At 36.3% G+C, this 12,603-nt stretch overlaps 1 protein-coding gene and 1 long non-coding RNA gene across 3 annotated transcripts in view; one reads left to right on the forward strand and one right to left on the reverse strand.

Annotated features, from left to right (window-relative positions):
• Positions 1-2,397: 2,397 nt before the first annotated feature.
• The window catches only part of LOC109535537, a 23,678-nt gene continuing 13,472 nt past the window's right edge, over positions 2,398-12,603 (reverse strand). For both annotated transcript variants that reach the window (XM_019901451.2, XM_019901452.2), the window contains 4 exons: positions 9,750-10,006; positions 7,665-7,823; positions 7,263-7,609; positions 2,398-3,550 (listed from right to left, as the gene is read on the reverse strand). In XM_019901451.2, the coding sequence (XP_019757010.2) occupies positions 3,427-3,550; positions 7,263-7,609; positions 7,665-7,823; positions 9,750-10,006 (887 nt within the window). In that variant the 3' untranslated portion in view covers positions 2,398-3,426. The remainder of the gene's footprint in view (positions 3,551-7,262; positions 7,610-7,664; positions 7,824-9,749; positions 10,007-12,603) is intronic.
• LOC125504308 lies at positions 4,386-5,010 on the forward strand. Its single transcript, XR_007281425.1, has 2 exons — positions 4,386-4,713; positions 4,764-5,010. It is a non-coding gene; the product is annotated as an uncharacterized LOC125504308 (long non-coding RNA).

Raw genomic sequence — 12,603 nt, forward strand, 5'->3', positions numbered from 1 at the left:
GAGTAAATAATGGTGACTTCTTAGGTTAGTAATAAAAAAAGTTTAGACAAATTTTCTTTACCAATATATCGGCCCCTAAAAAACGACGCTAAAGATCGATATAAATAAAATAACTTTAAAACTACTTGCTATAATTTGATAACTTTTTATATGATGGGTGCAGATTACATAAGTAACACTCCTCTTAGATCATTTATTAAAAAAAAATGTAAAAGTGGTCAATACTAACAACTTGAAAGACGTAAATGTCAAAATTTGATAATTAAATAAAATCAAATCAAAATATGCTTTATTGCCAATTTGGAATTGGAATAAAGTAATTAACGTTAATTTGCCGTCATCATAACGCCACAATGTCACATGTAAAATGATGTCAATTGCTTGCGTTATTAACACGTCAATTGCCGACGTAACTGATCCGGTTTTTGGTTTTTAAGTAGGGTTATATATTTGGCAGTTACAAAAACACCATTTCTATAGTTTAAATGTTTTATTGGGTTAGTTAAAATGTGGCATTTTCTCCAAAATAATTGCTTATTCTTCGACAGATGCTGTTAAACAATTTGTGGACTTTTTGACTTTGCCCAAACAAAACTTGTTATAAATGACACAAATGAGTCGAGCTTAATCGGCCTTGCGGCTCTCGTTTTGTGTTGCAGCCAAGTACTTTTCTCTAAATGTATGGCGTGATTAATTTAAACTTACCTTGATTTTTACCTACTTTTTTACACTTTCGAGTTATTTAAAGCGAACATTTCAAGTCGATGGACATCGGACCAACTCTGTATACATTTTTTCTCTAAAACGCATATTTACCTAGTTATATGCGATTGCTTCCGCAAAAAACGCAATTTTCGGATTTTTTTTTGTTTATGCAAATAGCACACATATTTCAATGTATTTCAAAGGTTTCGTTGTAGTTCTTCTGGCCTAGTATCTTAGTTAACCAAAAGTAACTCTAGCAGATTTAGAGAAAGGAAACTTTACCCGAGTGAAAGAAAAGTTATACTGATGCGTTAATAATTATGTAAAATGATTATCTGCAAACGATAAGTATACTAGAAAATTACCTTTCTTTTAAATACTAGAAAAATGTTCGCAACTATGTCTGAGAAACATTCAATGAGTTCACCATTATGTGCAGATTTATACTTTATATAAGAAATTAAATTAATTACGTTTCGGTGCTCTAAAACCACTAAATTAAAATGACTCGAGAATATTCAAACCTTACATTCAAATACAGCACAAGAATTTAGCCTAAATTGAACAGTACTACAATAATTCAAGTCAAACGTGGCACATTTTAAATCCGGACGGAAAAGAACATTTTTGTCTAGTATTTTCTATTTTTTAAAATCGTATTACTTCTTGCGATATTTGGCGTGCCAAATGCTTTGGCCTGCAACTCGAACAATATTTAAATTTCGAATTTTTGTTTCATGACCTAGCATGTAAAATCGACCTTAAAAATTGCGCAACGCATTTTTCGAACAACCTGTATATTCAGTAAGTTTGTCAAAAAGAACGTTTTTACAGAAAATATTGAAAACGTATAGTCATCGTTAGAATTAATATACATTAACTTTACGATGAAGTAGTTACCAACTATTAATTTTTAATTAATTTTAATTGTTTTATTATTTTAATTTATTCTCATTTTGTATAGCGTTTCGTAACGTTAAACACAATATGTTGCGAATATATGGAACAAATGAAGTTTTCCGAAAATAGCCGGGACACGTCGATTTTTATTTTCAATTGCCGTTTTCTTGTTGAAAAATGCATGTTTGCAGAGTAGCTGAAAAATTTTACGATGAATTGCATTGATTACTGGTTTTTATTTCAATTTTCGGTATAAATTTGAAGTGTGCTTCATTAACATCTAATTAAGTGCCAGTTATAAAAAAATTTGCAAAATATTGAAACAATTTCACGAATAGGAACTCTTATTGCAACCGAAGGAATTGAAATTAAACTGGTGTTCAATATTAGGTTATTTAGGGCTATTGACTTACACAACTGATTCTAAAAATTCCCAAAGGGAAATAAATTGTGATTCCAGTAAACGTATAACCCCGCTACTACGTTGCGATGTGTCCTTTTAAATCGTGTAATGATTATTTAAAAGATGGCCACCAAGATCACCGGATTTAATTGATTTTGTTGGATTTCCTGTACATATACTTAAAACACTAATTTTGAAATAGCGACCACGATCTAGAAAAGTTGAAGCACGCGTCACAATGCAGATTGCTCAAATAATCCCAGTAATTTTAGGAACTGTTAAAAAAATTATATGCTGGCAATAATTTCAGAATTGCTGTAATCCGCAAACCACACCTAAAAATAAAAATCGATGTGAGTGGGGAGTTTTCCGGAAAATCAACCGCTACATTAAATTGTGTATCGAATTTATTCCGTATATTTGCACCAACTGTACAAGCATTAGTCGAGGTCAGACTTATAAATCATATAGGTACGACATATCTACACACTATCATATTATGTAGTAATAGCACAGTTTTTGAGAACTAAAATAAAATGGTAAAAATAACTTATACATAATTTAATAAGAAACAATTAAGCACATTTGTGTTACATTTATTAACTAGTATCAGAAATTTGTTATCAACTTTATTCTACTTAAGTATGCCAAATACTAAATTATGCAATATAGATAGTATTTATACTATTTTTACATCAATTTGGCAACATGACTGAATAAAATTGTACATTTAAATCTAACAATGATAGGCTAGTGCAAATAATTTTTGTCAAAAAAAAGGCTTGACCAAAAAACCAAGTGGAAAATGTTGATGAGGTTCCAAATTTATGAAAAACACAAATTTAAAAACACTGGAAATGGGGATGTTACGGGTTGAAAATGGGTTTTTGCAATTTGCGGCGACACACCACCTCCTAGCAGAAAATATTCAGCTGTAAACTTGTACAATATACAATATACAATATAAAAGAAATTAAAGCGTTGTATCTAAGACTTGACATAACCTCAAATTAACCTTCAAAATGGCGAAAACCAATTTTTCAGTATTTAATTTACTTGAAAATGTGTAAAAGTGTGTCTTTTTTGTGTTGAATGAGCATAATTTTTCGCAGTTTATCAGACGACTAGTTTTCCAGTTATGTAGAGTTAGTATTTTCACTATTTAAAAATCGTCTTGGCACCAGCCTATTAGTAAACAAGTTCAAACCGCTATATTAAATGAGAGAATAATATACAGGTACACAATTTAGGTATTTACACAAAGTTGTGATTAAGAACAAGTGATAGGCATGCTCAAAATTATATAATTATTCCCATTAATGAGTTGTTGATCACGATCTAATCACGATTAGATTATCTCCTTTCCCAATAAAGACATTGCCTGTGAGGTATTCGAAACTTAACCATCTTAACTAAACTTAACTACGTTGTTGCTGTTTTTTCTTGCGGCAATCAGGGCAAAACCACTGTCCCTTTGGCGGCACCATTATTCCGACGCACTCGAAGTGAAACCACTCGATTTCGCAATCATTTGAATCGCAACTGCAAATTAATATAATAATTTAGTATATTATCTGAATGTTAGCGACGAAAATATTCCAATTTAAATGCACTTAAGTATTCATTTCAGACTAGATCTAGTATGATACAGGGTGGGCCAACGAAAAGGTTGTAGTATTTACGACTCTCCTGGTAGATTTAGAAAAAAAAACGATCAAAAACGTCAACTTTGATTTTTAAGGGTATCATCTCTTATCATAGACAGATGACTATTATTGCATTATACAAGGTGTTTCATAAGCAAGATACTACGTCCCACTTTTGATTTTTATATGGCAACCTACCAGTTTTACGAATAATTTTAACATTAAATGGAATTCAGTGTTAATTATGAAAGTGGTCCGAGTCAAAAATTAAAGAAATCATATAAATATATCTTGAAAATGGCGTGTACGTCACTGTTAATTTAGAAACCTCAAAAATGATAGAAGATAAAACAATAGAAATGGTGCAAATAGAAAAATATCGGAAATGAAAACGGACAAGAAATGAAGGTAGTTACGCACAAAATATATATAGTTTGCCGTTGCATACAAATTTCAAATTGATTAACTTACACTTAAATAATTTTAATTTACTACTCCAAGGACATTGTAAAACAATGCATTGGTAAAAAATCGATCGACTAAATTTATATAAGAGTTGCCACATTTTTCGGTCAACTGACTGACCAAAGAGGCTTTTTTCGCGTGCAGCTGGAAATGGGCCGCGGTATAGTTTGTATCGGCACTATCAAAGAGTTCGCAAAAATTGTTTCTATCTAGTATCAAAATCAAATATCCAATGTTTTCATTTCAAGATCTAACATCGATGTTTTATCGATGTCCCAAATTTCCAACATCGATGGTAAAAATATCGAACATCGAATGAATTACATCGATGTTTTTCTCCCATCCCTACCTGGAATTGATCGTCATGGGAAGATGTCTGGATCTTCACAGAGAACAGAAGAAATGAAGATAAAAGCTGTACGAGAACATATTTTAAGTTTCCCAACATATGAGAGCCACTACACCAGAGCTCATGACACTTCTGGTTGAAAATACTTGAGTCCTGATTTAGATATTCGTAAAATGTATAGCCTGTATGTAGAAAAATGTGAGGAAAATAATCAACCCTTTGCTATGGAATGGATCTACAGGAAAGTATTTAATATTTTTTTTTTTTTTCTTCTTTTAACTTAATTTTACTGAAGGGAATAATCAGAGCATGCAATAATGACGACGAGAAATTAGATCTTAGTCCATGTCAGTCCAAAACAGTCATGATGTATATTTGCAAAATGCTGAACGAGCTAGGAACTGTCTTGCAGAGGACCAGGAAAAATCAAAATAAAAGTTCAGGAAATATTATGGATTCTCATTTGATGTGCAACAAGCACTTTCGTATCCTACATTTTCTGTTTCGTTAGCCTATTATAATCGAAATATGTACGTATGCAACTTGGGTTTTCATAATTTTCATGATGACAATGTGAAGATGTAGTAGTGGTAGTTCGGTGGGAGGCACCCAAATAGGTCCGGCGAGTAGGCTTTAAGGCCCTTTTCACCATTCCCCCTCCATCCATCCCCGCCTTACTACCCCTCTTGTTGACCCTCCAGGCGTCCCGTGTCCCTAATATTTGATTTAAGTGAAGAGGTATGTATGGGATTAAACGACAGCTTCGAGAGCTGCACAGAAAGTAGCATCATGCATTTTAGTGCATATGGAGGATATAACTGCTCAAAAACACGTAATAGCATTGACATGGATGAAAATTGCTCAGTCATAAAATAATAATATTATATAGTATCGTGTCATTCCTTTCTACCGAATGGCCGTAATTTTGGGTTGATAGAAATGAAAATAAAAAAAGCAAATTACTTACACAACCCTGAGCATTATTATGAATTAATAGAAAAGTGGAGAAGAAAAAATACATTTGCAATATGTAGCAGTCGAATCTGTCTTTTGGCTGCAAATACAATGGATGAGATGCTTGAAAAATGAACCATATAAAATGGTCTGTAAAACTTTTTTAGATGACTCTAAAATTCACGTTTTGGATTTTTCAACTAAACGAGGAAGACCAAAAATACACGGACATGTTAAGCTACTTCCATTATACACCACTACTAGACTATTAACGGAAGAAAAACATAGACATTATTTTTTACTACCATTCCTCCAGTTTTTCAGGAACATTTTAATAATCTTAAAAACTCGAAATGATAAAAATTGATTACTTTTTTAAAATAATTAATAAATGTTCATGAATTATTTCATTAAAATTATTGTTTAAAATAAAATTCATATTTCTTTATTGCTTTAAGTCATTTATAGGACATTTTGTTAATTTTTAAAATGGTCTAAGTCAATTCCAACTTTAAAAACAACATTTTCCTATAAAATTCACACAAAATTCCATATTGAAAATAAATTTTGATTAATCAAGACGAATAAAATTCTAAATAAAAAGGTGTAATATAAAAATATTTTTTAATTTATTTAAATGCAATTCATTAAATATATCGAAACAAAAAATATATGACGTAGACCACTTTCATAATTATGGGCATAAATACGTTTCACTTCATTTGAAGAATTCTTCTTGTGAAGGAGCCATTTTATGATATGTTTCTCTAATGAATCAGTATATACTATTGTAACGGAAATGGCCTGGGGTACTCACGTTTGGAATGGGGGATCGAAATTCATGGTATTTCAGTAAATGGGAGCCCCATTTGGGCGCCCCCTTTACTGTCAAATATGACACTGACAAGCGGGAAGTTTCGTACCTGTTCTGGAGATTTCGAGAACTATCTGGAATACCTGGAGGAAACTATATAAGCGACGACGAGAACCACAGAGAGTAAGTGAAGTGACAGCCGCGCCTGAGTCCAGAAGAGGTTAAACTCCGGGAGTCGGAAGAGCGAGTTTTCCGCCTGTTACTGTTATTGTTTGTGAAGTTGACGGTAATTTTGAAGTTAGTTTGTTCCTGTTCCGTAGTTAAAGTTGTACCGAGCGGAATAAAAGTTGGAAGCAGAAGAAAGAGTTTAATACTCGGCCATCCACGGTACACTATTTACCTCTAGCATATTTTTCAATGTTTTATATAATTGGAACGCTTCGAAAACATGAAATGTTAAGTTTAGTCATTTAAACCAAACATTGTAGAAAACATAAATTCCTGAAGACACTATTTGGGTATAAAATGTTGATGTTCGTATAGTTGATCTATGGTATACCGGGGTTATGTGTGCGTTTACCTTCCGATATGCGTAACCCCGAGCGCTGGCCTGCTTTGTGTGACGTCACAATTCAGCCCGTGAGCCTAAAGGTACATAAGCGACATTTTTGGGCATTTTGTGACCCGAGGGTTGGTTTTTCGTTTCATTATTCGGGGCATCTCAGCCTTTAGCAACAGCGAAATCAAGCTAGTGTGAAAAACGATTGTGCTCGACTCAATTTTACTCATAGTACTACCCTAAAATAACACGCCGGTCTTGCGCGATTGTTGAAATTGCTTTATTTTTGCGCGTCCACCAACCTGTCCAACATGCAGGGAAAGTACCGTAATTTCATTCCGCGAATAAATTTGCCAAATTACTTTCTTCGTATAATGGCAACGAATGGCTCTACACCACATTATTCTTCAGTTGTCAGTGAATTAGTTATTAATAAATAATCAAAGAAATCTCAAATGCCAACTTACCCAATCATTTCTGAAACTTCATCATAAGGACAACGGCAATAACAATATAATTGGGGCTGAGGTAGTTTAGGTGGCTCGCTCTTTGAAACCAGCTCGTCCTGATCCGAATCATTTGATTCAGAAGCGCTATCCTCTTTGGAAGGCGGAACGGGCGGCTGGGTAGTTAACAATCGAATTGGCGGTACTCGGCCCCGATGTTTAAACTCGCCTGGAGTTACGTGAGGTTTTGGCAATCTTAGCGTGATTGGTTCGACCATCGGCTGGCGCGTTGGTAAAGCCAAGGGAGAGGGGACAGTCTTGATAGTTATTGGAGGAACCAACCTCGGAGATTGAGGGGCTGGAATAGTCTTTAGAAATACGCATATTAGCCGACAAGATAACTAGAATCAGTTAGTTTCTTACCCGATTTATATCCATCTTGGGTCTTTTCATACTAGAAGGCCTCTCCGCATCTTCGTCACTAGAGTATCCGTAAAACTTATTTGGTACTCTTCGACGCTTGGAAGCACGCACACTGCTGTCTGACAAAACAGTTTCTTGGCGGGACGATGACTGCGTATCCTTTAAACAGTTATTCATATAAATCACACTATATAGTTTAGGCAATATTTATTATAAGAACGATTGTTGTTGACTACAAGAACGATATAGATTGTTGGCGAAACAGTTTGAGCTCCCTTCTGGTCACCATACGATCGATCATCTCAGGCTTGTAGTTATTTTCCCTTGCTATTTGGTTAATTATGTTAATATCCTTTGTTCTGGCATCGTTGAAGACAAAAAGTCCTGATTAAGATAACTGTTATGTCTTGAATTTGTTGATAAAATCCGTGGTATTTGTAAGTGTTAGAGGGTTTGAAGATGTTCTTTTTCAGCAGAAATGATGTAAGGTTCCTTGCTATAATCAATTGATGCAGGGGTGTTGATGAAAGATACCAGAGGTCTCATGGGTTAATTTCCCTTTATATCTTCGGGTATTGTGAAGGAAATCGGATCCGCCAAGAGACTCCACCCGAGAAATGTTATCATCCCTCTTCATTATGACAAAGCAATTGCCATTGTCAGCTTTTGTGAAAATGAGCTTGTCAGTCTTGATTTTATTCAAGATGAACTCAAGGGGGGCGATATCGCAGGTATGCTTTGAAGTTCGTGATTCCTTGAAAAGGTGGTCATAAATGATGTTGAGAAAATTAACTCTGACAAGGTCGTCATTGGGAGAAGGATAACTGGAGGATGAGTTCAATGTCAACTGTCAGCATATCAATTGAAGGTATAGATTTGGGTCTTGGGACAAACTTCAGACCCTTCTCAATCAAAGAACTTTCTTGGTCATTGAATATAGTGGATGGCAAGTTTTTGTATTAAGGGTGGATAACATGGTGATGGAAAAGTTGGGTGTCAGCCTCTAAGTGAGAAGATGGCTGGGGGCCAAGATGTTTCTTCAAGCGGTTGCTCTTGAATCTTACTCTCATACTTTTGTTTAATAAGTAACTTTGTGTTGTAGATGGGTCTTAGGTGAAGGTAGAAAGCAACGTCCACTTGGTTTCCTCCCCAATCCGACACCAAAACGTCCAAAACAAAGAGGGAACTAGGAAAAATGTTGATGGAACTCGAGGAGAAGACAACAATCGGACTCCAAATGAAGTTTTCAAAGACAAAGGTTCTGTGTAAATAAGACACTCAAATCAAAATTCGACACCCGAAAATAGAGAATAGATCAAACTATATATACACCTAGCACATGAACTATCACTGGGAACAGAAAAGCAAACCCAAGACTAGCTTGGGCAGGCTTTGGAAATCTGAAGAACACTCCGGAAACCAGAAAAATTCCAATACATCTAAGAAGTCGACTATATAATGACGTGTCGTCGGGTACTCTCAAATCCGAGACACTCGCTGGTCGCTGAATGCGGCGGTGACGGAGCCGGTAATCTGCATTCAAGCGCCTCGCTTCTTGCGAGAAGGGTGCGCTCAGAGCCCGCGGATGGCGTTATCTAGCGCTGCAAGCGCGTGTCGGAACGAGCGTGTGTCCTACTAATAATGACGTACGGCGCCCAAACATGGACCATCACGAAAAAATCGCTAGAAACACTCAGAATAACACAGCGTGCGATTGAAAGACAAATGCTTAGACTGTCACTACTCGCTAGAAGGCGAAATAAACACATCAGACGTGTAACCCTGTTACAGATGTTGATGAGAAAATGCCTGAGCTTAAATTGAGTTTTACAGGTCATATGGGCAGTACAGGAGGGACGATGGACAAAAAACTGGCTACAGTGGAGACCCTACCAGGGCAAACGAATCAGGGGACCCCCGCCAATGCGTTAGACAGACGATATAAACTCATGGCCGGTTTCGCATGAATGAGGGAAGCACAGAACCGAAATAGATGGAAACATATGAAGAAGGCCAACGTCCAAAAATGGAATATATAAGGCTTAGAAAAGAAAGCAACATGTAATAACTTAAATCAGTTCTTACCATGGATGGGTCAAACTGTGGTGGGCTTGAAGAAACGATGACAGGCGAATTCCGAGACAGGGACAGTGTAATCGGAGCTACTTGGTTTTCCACCTGATGGAACTGCTGATAGTACGGTATTGAAGCAGGTGGTACTGGTACTATAGAGTCCGAATCGACAATCGTAGCCGTATAGCTACGCTTCTCACGTGTTATTTTCTTCTCACTTTTTCGTTTCTTCCGCTTTTTACTTTTCTTCTTCTTCTTTGGCACATTTGCTAAAACAATTAATTTATCAGAAAAATGTGTCAATAATAAATTATATTTAAACTATTAAAGAATTATAATAAACGATTGGAAGCTATATGAGTTAATTATATTTGAATTACTCTAATTTAAAGGAGCATCACACACATCACTTCTCAGTTGCCATGGACATTTGCAGGCGGTTCTATGGTAATTTCGCAAAAACGAGTAACAAATTTGAAGGGCGGTTAGTTTTCCCATTCCAGGGGAGCCATGATGGATTTACGGCCCCGAATGTGTTTGACGGAGTTCGTAGAGAAAGTGGCTTTTACTACTGGGTTTGGGCGATTAAGGATTTTTGACTTCAATTTGGTGTGTTTTTTGGAAAGGAATTCTTGGATAGTGTCGATTTTGAGGTCATTGCGGATGTTCCGGTTGCGAACGTACCAGGGGGCCTTGGAAGAGTATCTGAGGGTTTTGTTTTGGAAGGTTTGGATTTTAGAAATGTTCGTTTTGTTAGTTTAGATGAAGGCTGAGGCACTATATAGGACTTGAGGTCTGAGGACTTGTTTGTATATTAGGAGTTTGTTTTTAAGTGAGAGTTTGCTTAAGGATGCTCTTCGGTAAAGGGCTGCTCTTCCCGCTCTTGCTTTGGCAATTTTGTCATTAATGTGTTGGGTGAACGTTAGTTGTTTGTCAATAGTAATACATAAATATTTTATGTGATTAGTCTATGTATTTGTTGTTAAGAGAAATGTTTTTGATTTTGTTGGTCCTTTTGGTTGTTATCATTAATGTTTGCGTCTTCTCGAGGTTGATTTTAATTTTCCAAGTGGTTGTCTAGTTTGTTAAGTATTCTTTATAGTTTTGCGTGTATGGATCTGAGGTATTTGTAAGTGTAGTATAGGCAAGTGTCGTCCGCGTACAGGGCGATTTTTGCAATGGGATCTTTAGGGATATCGGCCGTAAAAATGTTGTATAGAATTGCGGAAAGAGAGGATCCTTGAGGAACTCCCACTTCTGCGATTCTTGAGGAAGATAGGATGTTGTTAATTCGGAATTGGAATTTTCGGTCTGCTAGAAAGCCTGCAACAAACTGCACAAAAACAATTGACAGTTTGCAGAAGCTGTCCAGTTTCCAGATTAACCCTTCATGCCAGACCCTGTCGAACCCTTTTCTATGTCCAGGAGAATAACCCCCGTAGAGGCTTTTCCCTGGAGTTTTAGTTTAACGCCCTCCACAAGTCTGGCAACTTGCATTTCGGAATCCTGATTTCTCATGAAACCGAACTGCTCGTGAGGGATTCCATTGTTATTCGATATTTTGTCTAAGAGTATATCTTTAAAGAAATTCTCTGTAAGTTTATTAGCACTATTAAATTTTGTCTATACCTGGAGCTGTTTTGAGTTTTAAAGTTTCGATTTGTGTCTTCAGTTCGTCCATAGTGACGATGGCCCCCCATTGTTTCGTCTGTTACGTGTGTCTTTGTTTTTAGGACACGGTAATGATCTTTGACTTCTTCGTCGAATTCCAGGTCATCTAGGGAATAGTCAACCTTGAACTGGCTTTCCAGTGAGTCGGCGAAAGCTTCCGCTTTTGCCTTGTCGTTCTAGACCAGCCCATTGTGGCCATCAATGGGGGAATAGTTAGTGCGGGATTTTCCTTGGATTTTTTTGGCGAGTTTCCATACCGAAATTTCACCAGGCTCCAAGGATTCCAGACAATTTTGCGAGTTTGAATTTTTAATTTCAGAAATTTGTTTGTTAGTTGGTTTGCTTGTCGGTTGAGAAGGGGATCAGCGTTTCTTTTAGCTAGTCGCTTAATGCGATTTTGCAGTTTTATTTTGTTTTTAATTTTAAGCTGTAGGCCGAAGGGGTTTTTGTTAGAGTTGTGTTTCAAACTTGTTGCTTTTTGCATAGCCCCAGTGATTTTTTCGGTAAGGGTGTTATTAAGGAAGTTGAGTTCGAGGGCGTTTGTTATTGGAGACTCTGGAATATTAATTTCGTTTAAGTAGTGTGTACGGGCGTCCCGGCCTGTGTAGCTTACTTGTTGGAGAGGGTTGTGTATTAAATTTTCAGTAAGTAGGATTTTAAGTGGATTATGGTCGGAACTGAAAAAGTCATAGTTTGAAATTGCCAAACTAAGAGCGAGATTTTTGGAGATAGCGATATCCAGGATATCAGGATTTTGATAGTGAAAATGTTTGGGTTCATCAGGGTCTTCGGATAGTTTTAGGAGTTTGTTTCCTTGGCTGTTGGATTTTTTACAGCCGCATGTAACATTTTTGCTGTTAAGATCCCCAGTTAGGAGGGTGGTTAGTTTTGGATTAAAAAAGGTGTCATTAATAGGCAGGAGTGGTGATTTATTGGGAGGTTTGTAGGCAGAGATTAGTTGGATTGTGGGGTTTTGTATGTGGTGGTTAATGGCAGTGGATTCAATTATAGAGTTAAATGGGGGGATTGGGGTGTGAGAAATAGAGTTTTTGATAATGATCCCGGTGCCTCCGCCCAGTGTGGGTCCATCTGTGCGGTAAGTAGTGTAGTTGTTAATTGTTAAACCTAAGTGATAACTCGTGTTCTCCATATTTGCTTCTATTCGGTAAAATCGCCCATGTAAAAATCATAACCT

Source organism: Dendroctonus ponderosae, unplaced genomic scaffold (assembly GCF_020466585.1).
Source record: "Dendroctonus ponderosae isolate FM_Combo_2020 unplaced genomic scaffold, Dpon_F_20191213v2 Dpon_F_20191213_4, whole genome shotgun sequence".
Lineage (NCBI taxonomy): Eukaryota > Metazoa > Arthropoda > Insecta > Coleoptera > Curculionidae > Dendroctonus > Dendroctonus ponderosae.